The 21963-nt window shown below is 39.2% G+C and overlaps 1 protein-coding gene across 4 annotated transcripts in view; it reads right to left on the bottom strand.

The window, feature by feature from the left end:
- The window catches only part of CAPN3 (calpain 3), a 673389-nt gene that overhangs the window by 31321 nt on the left and 620105 nt on the right, over nt 1-21963 (bottom strand). For all 4 annotated transcript variants that reach the window (XM_044074071.1, XM_044074072.1, XM_044074073.1 and 1 more), the window contains one exon: nt 1984-2042. In XM_044074071.1, the coding sequence (XP_043930006.1) occupies nt 1984-2042 (59 nt within the window). The remainder of the gene's footprint in view (nt 1-1983; nt 2043-21963) is intronic.

Here is a 21963-nt window from a genome sequence, read left to right as displayed (position 1 = left end):
AGGTGCTCTGCCTCACATGGACCGGGATTTTATTCCACAGCATAGGGAGTCTGAGTGATAAATCTATCCCTCCAGCATGTCCTATTTATATCCGTGCTAAGGTTTAAGTCGCTTGCTCTAGTGGTTTTGGTGGATTTGGATTTTTTGAGGTGGAGCATGTCCATTAATTCCGGGTTGGACATGGCCTTGTATGTCAGGCACATGTCACCTCTGAGCAGACGGTATGTGACTGAATAGAGCTGGAGTTTCTTCAATCTGGCAGCATATGACAGATTTTGGAATCCCTTTATCCTTTTGGTGAGGAACTTTTGGGGTCTCTCCAATTGCTGCAGATGTCAGGTGAGATACATCCCGAATGGGGCATTGTACTCAATCATTGGTCTGATAAGTGAAGAGTACAGGGGAACAATGACCTCACGAGATCTGGATGTGAATCCCTTCATGATCAGGTGGGCAATGTAGAAGGTCTTTCTAACCACTTTAGCAACGTGAGTGTCAAAAGAAAGGCCACTGTCAACCTGGGTCCCCAGGTCCCTGATAACCTCTTCTGTGCTTAGTGGATTGCCACCTATATGGTAGCTTGGGGTTACCTTGTTTTTCCCGAAGGGTATGACTATACATTTTTTGGCATTTAACTTCAGGCCATGGCTCTGGCACCAGCTATCTGTTTCCGTGAGTCCCTTCTGAAGGATATCCGTGTCCGATGCACTTTCCACTATGGCACCCAGTTTGCAGTCGTCTGCAAACTTTGTCAGCCAAAGTCCTCCCATGTTGGCCTGTACTTCTGAGAAGTAGATGCCGAACAATAGGGGGCCAAGGACCGAGCCCTGTGGGACACGACTTGTGACCGGCTTGGAGTCTGACATAGCGCCAGCAACTCTAACCTAATGTGATCTAATGTAACTCTATCTAATGTGATCTCACATCAGCTAGCAGTATAGTTGGTAGTACAGGCCTGTAGGGGTTTGCTTTTAACTTTACATCAGTGCCTGCTCTGCATCCTCTTTTCCTTGTTCTCTGACATCTCCTTCTCTTTTCTCTTGTCAAGCATATTCCAGAAACCTGTTCTACCAGTTTCAGGCATTTTAGAGTGTGAAGAGTTAAAATACCTAAGATGTTGTAGCTCTGTGCAAGTAGTAGGCCCCAGATATTCTGCAGTCTTCAATGCATCCAACCAGCAACATGTAGATGTTGATTGTTAAATTTCTAGCATCTTCTGTATATGTTCGATATAAATTATTGTACCTTCAACTGGAAATGCAGAAACTGATTTTTTTTTTAGATTTTCTGTGCAAAAGAAGACATAATATGCATATTTCTAGAATGAGCTGACACAGACATAGCCACACAGGGTGCCGCCATTTTTTGTACTAAGGAACATGATGGGGCATCTACCCTCCAAGCAGTGTATTGTACTGTAGCTCAATGTTGATGAATGTGCATGCATCTTACCTTACACCAAGGGAATCTGCTTATCTGAATGTCATACTTAAACTTTACAAGGCTGCATGTTGACTCAGTATGCCATTAGTGCAAAACTGGGTTATTACTGGAGACCCTACTGGGTTGGTGTGACTGTGAGATGCCATGGAGAAACTTTCAAAACATTAAAAAAAAAAATCAAAACATCTCCTAATACAGGGGCTTTGACTTCCTCTCCCAGCATCCTTAGATGTAGCAATGGGGGCTCAGTGGTCATGAGGGTGACAGGAGAAGAAGACATAGAAAAAAGTAACCTTTTGGTCACCCCTGAAGTGAGATGTCTGTGTCTGATGGGTCTTACCTAGTTAACAGACACTAAATAAAAATATGCAGTACTTTTACTTATATTTTACAATGAAGTACCGACTCATGTATATTCAACATTACTTTACAATAATATGGTTATTTAATGGTTAAAAATGTTGACATGCTTTCTACATCATTAACAGAAGCAAAACAAGGTGGAATGTGAGCCTTCAACCCAAAGTACTTGCTACTCACCTCTAAGACATTGAGTTTAATGATGCCGTCACCATCTTTATCAAAAGCTTGGAATGCCCCTGCACAAAACAAAAAATACAGTATAGTTAATATTTCAGAATCAGCTTGAGTAAAAGTCATTCTGTGCAATCTACATTACTTGGTTTATGTTATTTTGTCAACATAGGCAGCATGGTATGACCCAGAAAGTTTCTAAACATGAAAGTCGTCATAGTATGTTAATGGTATTGTGAATTATAAAGAATATACATCATACATCTTTAAACTATTTATGTATAAGACAGTTGCAGCACTAAAGGTGGAATTTATTTACCTATTCCTTTCCTTTTTTTTTTTTTTTTTTTGCATCTTATTGTTCCTTCCCTCTGCTTACCATCAACATCGAGTAGACATTTTATTCAGTGCTTTTGATAAGGGCAAGATAGTCATTAACTGACCCCGTTCAGCCATTACTGAATGAGAAAAGCAACACAATAAATAAGCAATATTGGATCACATAAAACAATACGAAAACCTACCTCTGATATGTAAATACTTTTTCAGAAATACATTTAACCCTCATCTATGAATGACCATCAATGTTAAATTGTTGGTACAAACTGGATGAACATACCTGGCAGCACTTGAGTTGCCTTTACCCCCATCATCAATGTCAATTTTTGAGATGGGAAAAGGTTTTAACAATGCAAATGAAAGCTGTTTTTCTTTAAATTTTAGATCTGTATGTTTTATTTTTTGATTGCTTAATAGTTCACGCAAATAAAGGATGGTGTTACTTCTCACTTTTAAAATGCTATAACATTAAATGTTCAGTGGTGATAATCATGATTTTCTTTTGCATTAGCTGTGTGACTTTACCAATCTTCTGAGATTCCCTGATGAAATAATTAAAAATCGTAAAAAGACAACGTCAAATTGTATGTGGCACTAATCAGCATTTATTCTGTTTGTGTGATAATGCTGCACACATTTTGTTACTGATTATTGCCTATCCTCCAGCTCTGTGTTACTACATTATCAGCTACACTATGAACTCCATAGTTTACATCTTCGTGATGTTATAATGTTTGTGGTTAAGGGTTTAACCTTAATACACAATAAGGCATAATCAGTTAACAAAAAAAAATATTTTACAAACCTACTGACAGGAATTTGCTTGCATAATAAGAAAAAAAATGTTGATCTTTTCCTTTTATGTTAAAACAGTCCATGCATTATAAAGAAGACTAAGGAATACATACTGGGCCTTGACCACACACTTATGGTTCCGGCTTCTAGATAGCTGAAATTGCTTCCTGTACCTCAAGCTAAGTAATTTTAATTCCAAAGCTCAAACCTATAACGTTGTGGTCTTTGTGCAAACTTTAACCACACTGACCAGAGTGGAGGAGGGGCATTGACTACTACTCTGATCTGAGATATAAAAGTATCCTGTTTTTTTGGCTTATTTGTACTGATTATTGCTTCTAGCAATTTATATATGGCACTTTTTATTGCTTGCTGCATACTTTTTACTATATTTTATTGCTATTAACTAATCTACATGGGTAACTGATTTGTTTGCAGTTAAAAGCATTCTGTAGAGTCTCTTTGCTCCTTTATCTGTTTAAAAACTTTCATTTTGTTGCTTACTGCTGTCATAAAGATTTCTGTAGTGTTTACTGTCTAAAGAGTGTAGGCTAATGGCTTTAGTATTGTCTCAGTTCTGATTTGCTAGCTCTGGGCCTGTTTGTCTTTGCAATGATTGTTCAGAGCACATGAACAGGCCATCTTGAATTAGCAGAAGCCCTTCTTTACCTTCGTGGCTGGATTGTGCTGATTGGCTGCTGGCTAGTGGGGACTGGTTCTTTTGTGCTTTTTAAAAAAAAAGTTGTCTAAGGTTGTATCTTTTGGTATTTAAGCCCTAACTTTGAGAGGATTTCTGTCCGTACACACTGAGCAGAGTGGAGGAGGGGCGTTGACTACAACTCTGATCTGAGATATATAACAATCCTTTTTTTTTTGGCTTATTTATACTGATTATTGCATCTAGCAATTTATATATAACGCTTTCTATTGCCTGCTGCATACTTTTACTGTATTTTATTGCTTTTAACTAATCTGCACAAGTAACTGATTTGTTTGCAGTTAAAAGTATTTTGTAAAGTCTCTTTGCTCCTTTATTTGTTTAAAAACTTTCATTTTGTGGCTCACTGCTGTCATAAAGATTTCTGTAGTGTTTACTGTCTAAAGAGTGTAGGCTAATAGCTTTAGCATTGTCCCAATTCAGATTTGCTGGCTCTGGGCCTCTTTCTCTTTGCAGTGATTGTTCAGAGCACATGAACAGGCCATCTTGAATTAGCAGAAGCCCTTCTTTACCTTTGTGGCTGGATTGTGTTAATTGGCTGCTGGCTAGTGGGGGCTGGTTCTTTTGTGCTTTTTAAAAAAATGTGTCTAAGGTTGTATCTTCTGGTATTTAAGCCCTAACTTTGAGAGGATTTCTGTCTATACACAATGAGCAGAGTGGAGGAGTGATGTTGACTACAGCTCTGAGCTGAGATATATAAGTATCCTTTTTTGGCTTATTTATACTGATTATTGCTTCTAGCAATTTATATATAGCACTTTTTATTGCCTGCTGCATACTTTTTATTTTATTTTATTGCTATTAACTAATCTGCACAGGTAACTGATTTGTTTGCAGTTAAAAGCATTCTGTAGAGTCTCTTTGCTCCTTTAATCATTTAAAAACTTTCATTTTGTGGTTCACTGCTGTCATAAAGATTTCTGTAGTGTTTACTGTCTAAAGAGTGTATGCTAATAGCTTTAGTGTTGTCCCACTTAAAATTTTCTGTCTCTGGGCCTGTTTGTCTTTACAGTGATTGTTCAGTGCACATGAACAGGCCATCTTGAATTAGCAGAAGCTCTTCTTTACCTTCAGGGCTGGATTGTGTTGATTGGCTGCTGGCTAGTGGGGGCTGGTTCTTTTGTGCTTTTTTAAAAAAAATGTTCTAAGGTTGTATCTTCTGGTATTTAAGCCCTAACTTTGAGAGGATTTCTATCTATACACACTGAGCAAAGTGGAGGAGGGGCGTTGACTACAACTCTGATCTGAGATACATAAGTATCATTTTTTGGCTTATTTATACTGATTGTTGCTTCTAGCAATTTATATATATAGCACATTTTATTGCCTGCTGCATACTTTTTACTGTATTTTATTGCTATTAACTAATCTGCATGGGTAACTGATTTGTTTGCAGTTAAATGCATTCTGTAGAGTCACTTTGCTCATTTATCTGTTTAAAAATTTTCATTTTGTGGCTCACTGCTGTCATAAAGATTTCTGTAGGGTTTACTGTCCAAAGAGTGCTGGCTAATAGCCTTAGTATTGGTCCCCAGCCACCCTCCCTGAAGGTGTCTTGCTGTTATACTTGTGGCTTTGCAGTTGCCCGCCCCTACTGTAAATTTGATCTGGGACACTCCTCCCAGTCTAGTGTCATTAGCTCATTCTACCTTCTAGAGAGAGAACATCTGAGAAAGCCTTCTGTTCCTCCTTTCTCCTTTTCTTAAAAAAAATATAGAGTATATTTTAGTGTATTTATTATAACTGCATTTGCCTTAATATTGCTACAACTCAAGTGCTCTAGGTTGCACTGCATCTGAATTAAGTGTGTTTTTGCTGCTTTTCTGTATATATAGACTTCTCTGTATATGTAGACTATCTACTTATTCTACTGTATTACTGCCTCTTAAATTGTTTTTCAGTTGTGCACTTGCCTTGCTTCATTTAAAAAGTTTTAAATTGCTAATCTTGTAGAGTTTTAATTGCATTTACTGTTTAGGACTACACACTCAAGTGTGTTAGCCTTTTCTATGTTTATTTACTGTATTGCATTGTTTAGCCTGTTTTAACAAAAAAAAGACTATCTTGTTTGCTCATTTCCCACCTTTCCTATCCAGTCCAGATCCCAGGCTTTGCTTGTCTCAGGACTTTATTTTTTGTGTTCAGAGCTATTTAGACCTTGCTGTGGTACAGGGAAGTCTTACTGGTTACCAGTGGGAGTGGTGAGCATTGTACTGCCTATCTAACACTAGTGGAGTGGTTTCCAGCTCTGAATTTGTAATTTTATTAGCCTTTTTGGGCTGATTTCTATCCCTTTCAAATTTCTGGCTTAAAAACATGTGTGTATGCACATTTTTTGCATCATGCAGCACTGCGGGGCTACAGTTAAATTATTCCAGGTGCCAGAAAGTCTGCTCTTCAAATTTTCCTTTAGAACTAACTGGTTTCTCAGTACTAGCACTAAAATCTAAACCCCTCTGACTAGCACTTTCTCTAGAACCTGTTGGAAAGCACTAGGAAGCCTGAAACTGATACAAGCACTCTGGTGTCATTCAAAGGAGATCCAGTATCTGTCTGCCTGGGAAGACATGATTGACAAACCACGATGCTTTGCCAGAGATGGTCTGCACCTGAAACCCCTGGGATTCAGGTTACTGCCTAAAGCTCTTGCCACCCTTATAGTGCCTTTTATAGGCAAGGTTCAAAGGACAAAACCACCACCATAACAGATACAAGCATACAAAATCTGAAGGTAATGCTACTCAATGCTAGAAGTCTAAACCTCAAAATGCACTCTCTCAAGGCACTCCTAAAAATGGAGAACATCGATATCTGTGCAGTAACTGAGACCTGATTCAAGGCTCCAGAGAGCACCCCTGCAATACCAGGCTACAACTCTTACCACACTTTTCGGCCACAAAACCAAGACCAAAACACTAAAGGTGGAGGAATATCCATATTCACCAAGGATATTCACATCTCCAGGCTAGTTGCCCAACACAATGCATCTGAAATTCTTCAGGTGCAGCTAACACTAGGTAAGACTGCAATCTAAATTGTAGCTTGCTACAGATCCCCCACCATGCCCCAAGATTCTCACTACACCTTTCTAAACATACTGGAAAATATTAAGATACAGCCAGACACCCTAATACTGGGTGATTTCAACTACCCTGCCATTAACTGGGAAAACTACTTGGGTACCAACACCTTTCGCAACGGTTCTTGGAATTCATAAATTCCAATGCCCTGGATCAACTAATCCATTGTCCCACCAGGGGCTCCAATATCCTAGACCTGGTCATTACCAACATGGGGGATAGATGCTCCACACCAGTGGTCACCCCTCAATGGTCAGGTCTGACCATAAGCAAATCACACTTGACATTCACATCCCACCCCCCCACCCCGTAAGGAAACCTCCGTAAAAAACTTCTCCAAAGCCAACTTCATGCTACTGAAGTCAGAAGTGACAAACTTCATGACACCCATGCAGACGGGATCCGAAAGTTCAACTGCCGAATCCTACACTAAGGCACTGTACAAGCACATCCACTCGTGCATGAACCGTGCCTTCCCAAATAGAACCAAGATGCTCTCCTCCAAAAAAAGGAAGCCAAACTGGTGGTCCCCTGCTGTAAACAAACTATACAACAGAAGGAGGAAAGTGTTGCAGAAAAGAGGAAAATCCCAGGATGCAAAAAACTCCCTCACCAGCCTCAGTAAGAAGCTGGGATCCCTCATAAAATCCTTAAAAGCTAGTTATGAAAATAAAATTGCCAAAGATTCCAAAGACAACCACAAGGCATTCTATAGATATGCCAAGAATCTAAATGGCAATGCTCAGATCTGCTCTGAGCTACAACAGAATGGCATTAAATATACCGATCCCAAGGATATTGGCAATATCCTGGCAGATTGATTTAGTGCCAACTTCACCCCCTAAAGGGCCCATCTCAATACCTAAAGATTGCCAAATTCCGGTAATCACGGCCACACAGGTAGAAACCGCACTCTCCAACGCTAAGAATACAGTGTCCATGGGACCAGATGACATCCCGGGCTGTGTACTACATGAACTACAAAATGAACTGGCACCTCACCTAAGTGTTATGTTTAATCATAGCCTCACAGCAGCAAGACAAACTGAAACAACGTAAAAATGTATTAGTAAAACAAGGCTTTCATGTATAACAACCCTTCCTCAGTGCAAGATAAAAACTGAATTAGTTACAATCCTTAAATATCATCCAGAACCAATAATTCAATTAACCACAGCCAATAAAATCATCATATTATTTTAAAACTTTAAAGTGAACAAAATCTGCTCATTTAATCATTTCAAACATAACATTCATTATAATTAATAATTTCACACTTATCAAATCCATGGTCCTCTATATAATTTTTAATTTATAATTCATAATTTATAATTTATATTTTATAACTTTATAATTTATAACTTTATAAATTTATAACTTGTCGGTTATTGCACACTTATGCCATTTTTCCCTCTACATCACATATATATATATATATTTTTTACATTAAAAAGACCTGATAGGCTTCTTGTACAGTTAAATTCACATTTATATTTTTTCATACACAAGTACTGTACACGGGATTAGAATTGTTATTCTTCTAGCACACTTTTTAACACCATGGTTAATAAACCAGTTTTCATTTAAAATTTAAAACTATTTTGTATATCCCCTGTTTGAGTTTCCGAGCTGAACTTAATAAGGCATAGTACCCTTATGTTTTTCGCCTTAATAGTTTAACATTTTAATAGTTTCACACCAATAGGAGCACACCTGGTTGTTACAATGTCATGTATTTTTCATTTCTTGAACAATTTTACAAGTTTTACAGACTGATAGTTTTTAATGTTTTTTACAATTATATAATGTTAACCACCTTGTCATTGAAGGAAGGGAAGTGACGTGTTTTTAACTATCTAGTCAATGTATTTAAATCTTGCATTGTTGGCGCCAAACTGTTTGTTTGTTCTCTGAAGAAGCTACAACAGTTGTTAGTAGCGAAAATGCTGTGATTTACTTTCCAATAAAAATTTGCATTAAGAAGAAACTACATTCTCGGACCTCTGAGCTTACTTTGGTTTCCTGTGCTTTCCTGTATCGCTTGTTTCACTTGGATTTATAGTTTGTGAGTCTATTTACTTGGAATCTGATATGGAAAGGATGATGTGGAGATTCCTTAGAGCTCATATTCAGATTGGGATCATTCCAGCTCCATCCCCTACCAGATCCATGAGTTCTCCTGCTAGAAAATTATTATCTCCTTCTCCAATCTGATGCTTAGTTTCAGAGTCCAAGGATCCTAGATTACTGAGAGATCCTACATCAGATCTGAGGGAGCACCCTCCCTCAGATCTGACAGTTACTCTGACCAGCCCTATTCCGTTGTCTTTGGTCAGAGCAGGTCTTGGATCTGAGAGGTCTGCAATGGGTCCAAGGGGCAGGATTTGGCTCCTACTTTTTCAGATCTGTCCCTGTTTCTGGGTGCCTCGGCCCTAAAAAGCTTGAATCCAATTCTCGTTAGTTGTCACAGATCCAGGACCGCCCACCAGTTTCCTTCCTCGATTGCTTTGGCTCCAAGGGAGGGGAGGGAGGTTTCTCTGGGCCTATCAGCCTTCCAGATCATAGAAAGTGCTTTCTCTGCTCTTAAGGAACTGTCCTCTGGAGTCTTGGGTCTTTCCATGCAGCCTTCATTGGCTTTGAGCTCTAAGCCCATCATCACTACTCCTTCAGGTCAGCCAGTTCCAGAAAGCCTCCAGTCACGCTCCCCCACAGGGATTCCCCACCTCTTCTGACACGTCTCAGGAACACCTCATGAAGGAGGTTCCTCAGAAGAGGAAGTGCAAGAGGAGACATGTAGACTCCCCATGGAATTTCTCACGGTGGACATAGACTTTGATGAAAATGAAGGATCCCACTGATCACCACCTGACAATGTTTCCTTCTGGAACTTCATGGAAATCCTTGGGCAAAAAGGTGGTTGGTCCTCCCAAAATCCTTCTCCTGAAGAGTCTGTGTTTCTGGATGCTTTTGTGGCTGTGCTTATTGAGCTTGTCTCCTGCCCAGCATGGAAGGAACCGGACACTGTCGAGCCTGTCCCAAAAGTCCTGATAAGTTCCCCCCCCCCTCGCAGAACAACTACATTGGAGCAAGGAAGTTGTAGTGAATGCCATGGTTGTGGCAGTAGCTATGAAGAAGGAACTAGTGCACAGATTCAGGAAGTGCATCTATGCCTCAGCTACCTTTGCAATGAGGCCATTAAATTACCTGGCACACTTCACTTATTTGCAGAGAGATTTGATCAAGGAGCTATCAAACTCTCCAGCTAAGACCATGTTGGCAGAGGACCTCAAGAAGGTTTCTCCAGAACTGGCCACTCTATCTTCTGTTACTAAATCTTCAATGAAGCTTATTGGCCATGCAGCAGAAGGGACCTCTCAAGCAGCCAGATCAGGCATAGCAGTAAGGTGTTATGCCTGGATGAGGCTTTAAAATTTCTCAGAACACTTTAAGATGTCTTTCATAAATGTCCCCCTCAATGGCTCCTCCTTGTTTGGATAAAACAACCAAAATAATCACCAAGAACGTAGTTCTTGGTGATTATTTTGGTTGTTTTATTTGAACATTGAATAGTGAACTGTTTCCTGGATCCTCCTTGTTTGGGCCATTAGTAAAAGAAATGCTTACCTGCAATGAGCAAGAAGGAAAGACCTTGTCTGCTGTAAGAATCAAGTTTTCTACTCTTCACCATATGTTCTCCAGGAACCAGCAAGGTAGTAAGAAGATATGGTTCTGTAAATCTCAGGGACCTTTCCAGGACTCATGGGGAGATATCTCTTCCAGAGGCAGAGGAGGAGGTGGTTTCAATGGTACACATTGCCCTAGGCGCAGAAGAGGTCTGCAGAATCAGGGCTTTAGTGATTCCTTTTCTGATGGCCCTATCAGTGCTCCTGAAGTGCAGCCTGAATGTTAATCTCTGGAGACAGTTGGGGGTAATTTTTCCTTGCACCTGGATGCATGGACAAACATTACAAACAACAACTGGGTGCTACACATAATATCCAGAGGCTATTATATTCCCTTTTCCCATCCTTCTTCAGGAGCAAGGAGGAAATTCCCAGATATTCCACCCAGTCAGAGAGAGTACAGTATGCAGCTCAAGAAGTGCAAAAGTTGTTTCAAAAAAGAGTCATCCAAAAGGTCCCAACCGAACAGAAGAGATTCAGAACTTACTCTTGCTTCTTTTTGGTGCTGAAGAAAACAGGGGACCTAAGACTGATTCTGGATCTAAGCAATCTAAATCAATACATAAAGAAGTCCAAATTCTGAATGGTTATGATTCCAGTCCATTCTGCCTCTTCTATGCAAGGACAATTGGATGTGCTCCATAGATCTCTAGGACATGTACTATCACATCAAAATATACAGGCGCTCCAGGGGACACTTACGCTTCCAGCTGGGAGCCAAACATTACCAATTCAGAGGACTGCCCTTTGGACTCACCACAGCCCTCTCAGGTGTTCACTAAATACAAGGCAGCCATTGCAGCTCACCTGAGGCACAAAAGATTCCAGATGTTTTCCTACCAAGATGATTGGTTCCTTACTTGCCCTAACCAGGCATCAACTCATTCAAGCCAGGGATTGTTTATTCCAGATCTCCAGTTTCTTGGAAAATAACTATGAACCTGACCAAATCCAGTCTGACTCCAGTTCAGAATTTAGAATTTATAGGAACTCAGCTGAATACCACATATCAAATGGCTTCACTTCCTATGCACCGAATCATATCATTGAGAAATTAGGTTCTAGACTTACTATCCTACCCATCTTCTCCTGAGAAGCTAGTGTTAAAGGCTCTTGGACCGATGTCAGCCACCATCATTCTGGTCCCCTTATCCAGGTTTTTCATGTGAATACTCCAGTGGACCCTGGCAGTGTAGTGATCAATTGTTTACCAGTCTCTAACCTTTTGTGCTTGGTGTGTCAAAAATTCAGAAAATGCCTTTCTTGACTCTGCTGGCATGTCACCCCCCCCACAGAAAAAAAAGATAAATAATTCTTTACATATTCTTTACATATTAATTTATTAAAAAAAAATACATTCCAATCATGTGTGCTGGTATGTATTATAAAAGTAAAAGAAAAATCGGTGACTTACAATACAGAAAACAATATGTGCACTGATACTGGGCTTAAAATAGTGCACCAAAAATTACCCTACTTTTAATAGTAATTTTGAATTGAACTGAAAAATATGGAACACATTGCATTTGATTTGATTAGCATCAGTTAATGACTTTTTTTGTTTCTGAGTTTTAATAGATAAGTGCAGGGTCACATATTTCTTGTATTTTTGTTCATTCAGTTTCTTTGGTAACTCGGGTGTCAGTGAATGCTGATGTGTCACCCAAAACGTCATGGTGTGTCACCTTTGACACATGTCATTGGTTCACCATCACTGCACTATCTGTTCCCATAAAACTCACACCAGTTTGCAAACATCATATCCAATGATGGATACAATTTGAGGACCTGTTATTGTGCAGGCTGTTCACTTTCCCCCCTCCAACAGCTACGGTGACCATGGATGCTTACCAGTTGGGGTGGGGAGGCATTACAAGGGAAAGATGGTCCAAGGCACATGGTCCCTCTCAGAGATCAAGCTTTATATCAATGTCCTTGAGATGACAGCAGTCATATTTTTATTGCAAGCCTTTTAAGATGACCTCCCTCTGGGGATGATTGCTATTCATATAGACAACATGTCAGTACTCTGGTACATCAACAAACAAGGAGGAACCTGATCATACCCATTATGCAGCGAGGCCATGAGGGTCTAGGAATGGGCAATCTCTTCAGACCATTTTCTAGTTGCAACACATATACCGGGGAAGTCCAACTTACTGGCAGACAGACTCAGTAGGTCCATTCTGAATTCTCACAAGTGGTCCCTCAATCAGTCAGTAGCAAACACAATTTTCAGCTGTTGGAGCCAGTCTTGCTGTGACCTATTTGTCTCTCCCCTCAACAGGAAGTGCAGTGAGTTCTTCACTCTGATCTCCCCTTAAGAGGAGTCACCGAGGGATGCTCTAGTTCACAACTGGCCGCATGGTCTACTTTATGCTTATCCTTCTCCTTAGACCTCCCATAAGGGATCCTTCCTCTCCTTGGGATCTCACAATAATTCTCCAAGGGTTGACTCAAAAGCCCTTTGAGCCAGCAGACAGTTGCGATGTGAAATATTTTTCTTGAAAAACAATCCTGTTGGTAGCCATTACATCAGCAAAGAGAATCTCTGAATTATAGGCCTTGTCAGTGAAGCCTCCTTATATTATCTTGCATAAGGATAGTGTCATTACAAACAAATCCTTCCTTTATGCCCAAGGTAGCTATGAATCTAATATCAACAAGTCCATTCAACTCCCAGCATTTTTCCCAATTTTTTCAATAAGAGTGAATACATGCTTCATCTTCTTGATGTTCATAGACAATTACATTCCTATCTTCATAGAAGGAAACAGCATAGGAAATCTGACCAGCTTTTTTTGGCCTTTTCTCCCAATTGCCTGTGTCAGGTGGTTTCTAAAGTTATTCTGGCCAGATGGATTACAAATTGTATTTCACTGATTTACTCTCAAAAAGGTTTGGAATTGCCTCATACTCCTAGACCCCATTCTACTAGATCTATGGCAATTTCAGCTGCTTTTCCTTCAAGAGCTTCAATCAATGATATTTGTGCTGCAGCTCCATGGCCAAAGACTCATACTTTTGTTACAGACTGCAAATTAGACATCTCTAGAAGCAGAGTTTCCTTCAGTTCTACAGTGCTCCGGCATGTCCTTCCATAAGGGTCACCCAAGAGTTATGTAGCTGGGGACTCAGACCCATAGATGAGGAAGAATGAAAAGACAACATCAGATTTAGAAGTTATGTACTTACCATAGCTTGGCATCTGTGTTGTCCCACTTCATTCTTCCTCACCTTCCCTCCCAACCATCCCTCGGCTAATTTTCCTAGAAAGACTTCTAGATGTCGTAGGGACCCTTAGGTTCCTGGTTTAAACCTCATCAGGAATTGCTTATTAGGCCCTCCTGTAGGTTGCATGAATGACAGAAACAGGGCAGCTAACTCAATCTGAGGAGTTGAGGATGGATTAGGGCATTGTGGGTAAAGGGAGGAGCATGAGTCTTGTAGAAAGGGGCCAAATCAGATCCAAGGATCTGATCTTAGACGCATAGGTGAGGAAGAATGAAAACGGACAACACAGATGACAAATTATGGCAAGTACATAACTTCTAATTCATGTTCTGGGCAAGCTCATCATTTTCACAGCCAGCCTGAGCTAAGACTTCTCATCTTTATACAAGTATTGTCTAAACAGTGAAGTTTACTGCCATCATATTCTGTAGTGGGAGTTTCTAGTTCTAGATAGATATGCTGCCCCAACTAATACATAGTGCAAGAGATTTTTTTGCCTGATTCCACACAAGAATAGTTCAGTTCAGAGCACTTCATTAACCAACTTGCTTTTCCTCTACTTCCACTGATCTTTGGATTACTCTGTAGGCTTGGGGACAGACAAGGTAAGTTTGATTATGGTGGTTTCTTTCTAGCTTCATCAGATTTGTGTTTTGGAAAAACCTACAGAAATCATGTCACTGATACTTTTCTCTTCCAGAAAAGAGATGACTGTTATTTTGCCCACTGGGATGGCATCACCCATAATTCCTAGACTCAAACTTGCAGTATGGTAACTATCGTTTGGTGACTGCTAAGTCTGATAAGGTTATCTGCATTCTCACGGAGTGCAGAAATATTCCTTACAGAAATTCTGATAAATGGAAAGTGTTTTCCAAAGTGATGGCTGACAATGGAGTCTTTCTAGAGCAGGCTTCCCTGGTGTTTATTTTATTTCATATTTGCTTTTGTGTGTGTTTATGTATACCATACAAACACACTAGTCACAAGCTCTTCCTTTGGGGGTGGGGGTTGACCCAAGATATGACCAATGCCCAATGAAATGACTTGCTGAGTCTTACCACTGGCAGAGGCTGAGTAAATAAAACTCATGACATCAGGATGAAGCTCATTAGGAGATAAATTTAATTATCTGTATTAAAGTGTCAATTTTAAGCTAACTCTTATAATTTTAGCCTTTGGTTTAACTTCCCTACTGTCAAGGCTTGCTTTACTATTTGCAATTTCCACGTTGGCACATATAAACAGCTATTTGCTTTTTTGAGATGATGTAAAACTTTTCTCAGTGGCTTTATACTGGGAAAGCTCAGACTTCCTAATTTTGAACCTATCCATTCTGAAGATTTCAAGTTTTTGTTTTAGAAAACTGTTATTAGTGACCTTACCATGACCATCAGGGTACTCCAGTTGGTTTACCTTCAAAGCTTCGCATCCCAGTTCATCGAGTCTGAAAACGTCGTAACCAAAATGTTGTAAGTGCAGAAGCATGAACTCCTGGAACTTTGTACTCTCTCTACGGGAAAGCAATCACTTGGCCACCGATGAAAAAACCTCAAAACGGTAGTAAATTACACCCATCGAAAAAGCCCCCACATGCCCCTACTTATATATACCAACTCTGAGATCTACAACGGAGAAAGGGCAAAGTTCACTATGGTGGCCAAGTGGTTACTTACCCGGAGGAAATACAATGTTCCAGGAGTATTGTGCTTCTGCACTTACGACGTTTTTGTCTCAATGTTTACAAACTCAATGAAGTGGGCCACAGTGTTATGAAGGGGAACCTTCCAGCCACACATGCTTTCTGTACACTCTCCTTTCTTGTTTTTTTTTTTTTTAAATAAGGATAAGGTCTAGCTTTGTTCTGACCTTTCATTTATTGTTAATGTTTCTACAGTGCCAAATTTTAATCCTCATTAACCATAATTTTTTCTAGAATATTTTAATGTACTTGAGCACCTACTTCACAAAACTGTAGACAACTGAGATACTATACCATTCAGACAAATACCTTCAGTTAGGATGACCAGCTTCTTATATTCTTTTTCCAAGGAGAGTCAACAAGCAGTGCTCACCTAAATCCTTAATTACAGTTTGTTTAGTTATTAAAAAGTATGGAAAGACTGGCTTTATTTCCAGTTGCAGACAACCACTAGACTGGTTCTGTCTCTAATGCTCCTTTCTGAAATACCTCCCTGAATGAGATGTGAGCAACAATAGCTATGTTTACAGCTCAAACATTCCTCATGCAGGTCTCATGTCTTCCTTCAGGACTGTAGATTTGATGGGTATGATATTATTCACTTGGCTGCTTGGGACTCTGCTGTCCTCAGAGCATTTCAGTATAAGGCACACAGATTATGTGAGATATTCACCATAATTACACATCTTCAAAATGTAAGGTCTACATACAGAACATGACTCTTCCTCCTTCCCCAGTACAATTTTGGGATACATTGTTGGTTTCCAATATGGCTGTTGAATAGCCACTCCCTTAAGATGCTATACAGATAAATATAGATTTAACGGGAAGAATTTGTACTACACGGACAAATAAGGAGCTAAATCATACTACACACTTCTAGCTACACATTATGTGTCAACACTGAAATTTATGGCTTTAGAACTTAATCTTTCCTTATCCAATTAATTTAGAACAATGAAAAAAAATTGTATTTTCAAATATTCTGAGCATGAACTGTCCATAGAAAAAGACTTCCAGCAGATCATCACTTCCATTCAGGGATTATCTTTAAAAATGGATCAGTTGCATACCAAAACTGATTTTAGAAATGAAAACTGCAATAAACAAACATAAATCTTGAAGAACATGATAGAGCAACAAGGATCTCAAATAAAGGAAACATAATTTTTATACAGACACCTATGGCAGGTTAAAAGAGGCAGAAAAACAAACTGAATTCCTTCAGAAATAATACACTTGGCTGTTGTACAAATAAGCTGCTATAGGAAACAGGGAAAGGCCAAAGGAAAGGAGAACTAGCTTGAAAATTTACCTGAGAAAATGGAGGACAATTACCTAAAATCCTAAATCTACAAAAAGTTTTTTCTGTTGGAAGAGAGACAGAAAGAGAGAGGGAGAGAGCACACAGATCACTCTTAAAACCCTTCTCTAAGCCAGGATTCCTCCCACACAAGATCCCTTAATTAATTGTAAAATTAATTTATTTCCTTGGCAAGGAATTCATTTTAAAAACTGTCTAGTCAAATCTTCCTGTCAAAGTGGCCAGCAATAACCTTTATTTATTGATTGCTTTTGTTGACTGGGAAAGTATGACTGGGTGAAAAAAACCCTTTCAGTGGAGGCCCAGGAAGGAAAACTCCACAAGATGCAGATTGAAAGTAACATATATAGGTAGTGTAATAAATTGTTTGAGCATATGATGAGAGAAAAAAACATGACTGAGCATACAACAGTGAGAAAACAACATTCACAAATGCATATGAATAGTCAGAATACAAACATATTATAATCATGATACAGGCAACACATTATATGAGAAATCATTCAAGGGTAGGAAATTAGGATGAAGTTTAGACCCATAGTATTTTATAATGGTATGACAATAGTCAAGTAAATGTTCATTACAGTGTAAAGCTGAGAGTGTGGTATATTATGTGTCCAAGTAGACATAACAGTATGAGATAAAACAGAAGACTACTGGCGAAGTAGACATTTTAGAACAGGATAGAATACATTGGCTAAAGACAGTTTAGGGAGACTATGCAGGTGTGGTGCCGAGCAAAGCCATGAGACTTTTAGGGGTCCTTTCAACAATAACTTGAAGGATTTTGGGTTGTTAGTTTGTTTGAGTAAGAAAGAAATGGAATTCCAAAGTTTACAGATGAGGACCCATCCCAGACTGGCTTTGTCAAGGGAGGGTCATACCTACTAAACTGATGGACTTCTTTCAGAGGGTCACCAAAGCAATGGATGAGGAGAAAACAGTGTATACTGCTTACCTGGACCTGGCTAAGGAGTTCCATACAATACAATACCCCACTTGGGTATAGCTGACAAACTCATGGAACTGGGCATTAGCCCCTTCATAACTTGCTGGATTGCCATACTCTGGAACAGGCTCCTTATCCGTGGGAAGTAGATTCCATCCCTAACCCTATTTAAGCATAACCTTGACCAATGGATAAGAAATCGGAACTTCGCCCCATGTTCAAACCCCATGTCTGTGATAGACAGAGGCAGATAGTAATGTCCAAGCTAACATTCTTCCCCACATACACATATAACCTCTAGAAACTTCCTAACTAACATACCATCTTTTAATAAATGCCTGTGATACATAGGGCCACAATTGGGTTGGATTGCATGGCTAGGACTATATAGGCCCTGGTGGTTGTTAGCCTAGTTATATACTCATGAACCTATGAAAGTAATACAGTGAGCCACCTAAAGCATTGTTTGATTTTATTGGGTGAAGTAAGAATTTGTCAGTAGAGTAGAGAGTCCTAGATGACAAGTAAGGCTGGATAATATTTTCACTGTTTGGCATTTATTAGGTTGAAAAATTAAGACTATGAACAGTTGTGTGAATATTAGTGAGGCAATTAAAACCAATTTATCTGTTTTAGTACTGTGTAGTCAAGGGGGAATCTATAAGGCATAGCAGCTGCTAATTTAGCTATTTTGTGATATTTTTCTAGCATAGTTATTTGGATTTCTTGCAGGTTGAAAAATATATGATCTGTTTATAGTAGTTTGGGTACAGTAGAAGCAATGGTTTTCCTAGCCTGGTAAGTCAGGTAAAGTTTAGCACTGTACAGGGTGTGAATTTTTTTTGCATGTTTTATTTTTTATTTACTTGCTTTTATTTTACATTTGTTATCCGGGTAGTGTCCCATTTTCAGTGGTGACCCATGGAGAAAAACTTTATAACACTAGTACAAAAAAAGATTACAAAAATTTTACAAAGATATACGATGACTATATAAAAAGTGTTAACAGTTGCCTACAATCACGATTTACAAAATGAATGTAAATAGAAAACATTACATTTCCTAAGCTTTACTACAGAGAGTAATATGAAACTCATTAGATACATAACTAAAATAAACCACTGTGGTATTTTCATTTGATAAGAGTAAGACAAGGAGAAGACAGCAGAAAAGAAACATTTGAATGACGCCATGAGAAACTAGCCAATAGTATTACAGGAGCATAGCCATTGTTGAGTTAGGTATTCCTTTAGAAGTTGTTTGAAGCTATGACTATATGTGTTTTTTAGGATATTCTGGGGTATTAGGTTCCACTGTTTGGCTACTTTATAGGAGAAGAGAGAGTCATCAAAGTAATTATGGGACTTTATTATCTTGAGTATAAGTTTATCAGATGATCTAAGGATCCTGAGGTTGGTATTTAGTTGCACTAAGTTGCAGAGTGCAGGGCAGTTTTCAGGTGGGAAATAGAGTAGGCAGTGGTGAGCTGATTAAGCAATAACAGATTGGGAAATTCAAGCCAGTGTAGTTTTTGAAGAGCAAGGCAATGATAGGTCCTCTTGGTTACATCAGCAGCAAATGTTGCTATTTTATTATAGCAGGAATCAAGTAGATGTAAATTAGACATGCACAGGTTAGTGAAAAGTTGAGAACAGCAGAGGAGAGTAGATAGGAGGTGGGATCTGGCTATGGCTAGTATGACATTTTGACTGACTGACCCTGTGGTTTGATGTGAACTTTCATAATTGTGATATGTGTTTATTGAATATAGGTTGTTGTCTATTGTGACACCAAATAGTTTTGTTTGGTTAACTGGTTCTATTATAGTTCCATTAGTGGAGTAGATGGAGTGAGGTGGTGGGTTTGCTTTGGATTTCCTGTTGGAGAAGATCGTTAACTTTGCTTTGTTTGGGTTTAGGATGAGTTGAAATTCATTTAGGCAATTTTCAATATTTAGAAATGACTTTTGCAGTTTATCTTGGAGTTCTTGGGGTGTGGGAGCAGAGCAAATAAGAGTAGCATCGTCAGCATATTGAATAATAGAAGCAGATTTAGTGGCAGTGTTTAGATTAATTGTGAGTATAATAAAAAGGAGAGGGCCATGGAAGGAACCCTGAGGAATCCAAACAGAGGCTGGGAGGAATGTGGAGAGTTTATTATCCCATTTAGTTGCCTGTTGTCAATTAGTAAGGTAGCTAAAGAACCATTTGAGAGCTGTAGAGTTGAGGCTGAAGGAGGCTACAGTGTTGAGTAGTAGTTGGTGGGATACCCTATCAAAAGCTTTGGACATATGAAGGAATATAGTAGAGACTAGTTGTCAAATTGTTTTTGAGGAGGTTGATGTAGTTAGTGAAACGTATGAGAGCTGTGGAGGTACTGTGTTTTGGATGGAAGCTGTGCTTGGTCACTTTATTTGGTGGCCAGATTTCATGACATCACCTATAATGACACCTAGAAGCTTGGTATGAGTTACATGTTCAATTTTGGTTTGGTCAGAAAAAGTAATGGTGAAGAAAGTTTTGTCATTAGAATATTGTTTAGGTGTTAAAAGAATACGTTTGATCTTATGATTTAATAGTCATTGAGTGTTATGCAGCCATGTTTCAATGCAACTGAAAGATTCTTGGGTTTGGGTATGAAGTTTTTGTAGATTTTTGGCAGGCAGATGTGTGTGGAATTATCAGCATACTGAATAATGGTAGCATGTTTACTTGTGCTATATAGGTCATTTATGAAAATACTGAGTAGCAAGGGACTGAGGATTGATCTTTGAGGCACCTCTATGTGCAATAAGAGAAATGGAGAGATTAAATGTTCCTGTTTTATAGCCTGAAGTCTATTGCTGAGGTAGCTATTGAACCATGTGAGAGATGTGTGTTGAAGTCCTAGGGAGGAAGGTTTGTACAGTAGTATTTGGGGGAACATTGTGTTAAAAGCTTTAGACAAATAAAATGCTGCTACAACAATCTCACATTTGACCATCATGTAGTGGTAGTGGTCAGAAAAGTCTTTTACTTGTTTCATCTCATAAGTAAAGGGATTGCATCCAGAAAAAAGGAGGTTATTACCTCTCTGTACTCCTCCCTCATTACGCCAATAAATGAGTACAATGCCCCATTTGGTATGTACCTCTCCAAACACCTGCACCAACTGGAAAGGCCACAGAAATACCACACAAAGAGAATCCATGGCCTCCAATACCTGTCCTATGTCAAAATGCTCAAATCACTCTCACTCTACTCAGTATCATACAGATTGTTCAGAGGTGATCTGTGTCTCGCCTACAAGGCAATCTCAGACCCTGCTCCATATCCGTAAGTCTAACTCCTTGCACATTACCTGATCGAAAGGCTTAAATCTAGTATGTGACATTAACAGGTTTGTCTCCCAGAGGCTTCCCCGTCTGGGGAATAGACTCCCCATACACTGCAAAATGTATATCGCTGACCCTCTTCAAGTGTAACCTTGATGAGTGGATGAGAAACTACAAATTTGTCCCAAGGGGGTTTCACCTGTGTCCCTCATTGACAGGGGCAACAGGTGCAGATTGAGGTTTCTCTTTTGGGGATAAACTCTTGGCTAGGCTTGTAAGGGCCACAGGGTCATTAGCCTAGTAATCTCCTATGATCCTACTAAGTTCCCAGCTTTCCTGTTATTGTTGGTAGTTGCAAAGCTAAGCAGAACTGTTGTAGTTCTGTGGTATGAGCAGAACTATGTTGTGTGGGGCTGAGTAAGTTTTTTTGTGGTAACAAATTTAAGCAGCTCGGATTGGACACATTTTTCTAAGACTTTGGATAAGGGAGACAAGAATACATACTGGCCTATAATTGGAAATATCAGTAGAGAAGCAGAGCCGCCTTTGTGTATGGGGTAAGATACCCCCCCCCCCAATTTTAGAGACATAGCATTCTGTGAGGGAGCAATTTATCTGGATAGTAACATTAGATTTTATCATGACTTTTCTACAAAAGCCATGTTAAAGAAGAAAACATGTTGGCCTTCAGTTAAAGCTGTCAAAAAGAATAATATAAAATCTCAATTCCTTTACCTTGATATTCTAAAAGTATTTCTGCCAAATGAGACTAAGACTTTCAACACACTACAGGAAACTGTTTCATATGTTTAAAGCAATCACAAAGCTGCTAACTATGAGGATATGAAA

This window comes from Protopterus annectens, chromosome 6.part0 (assembly GCF_019279795.1).
Source record: "Protopterus annectens isolate FY-2018-M chromosome 6.part0, PAN1.0, whole genome shotgun sequence".
In the NCBI taxonomy this organism is placed as follows: Eukaryota; Metazoa; Chordata; order Ceratodontiformes; family Protopteridae; genus Protopterus; species Protopterus annectens.
This window is presented reverse-complemented; position numbering and strand designations above follow the sequence as displayed.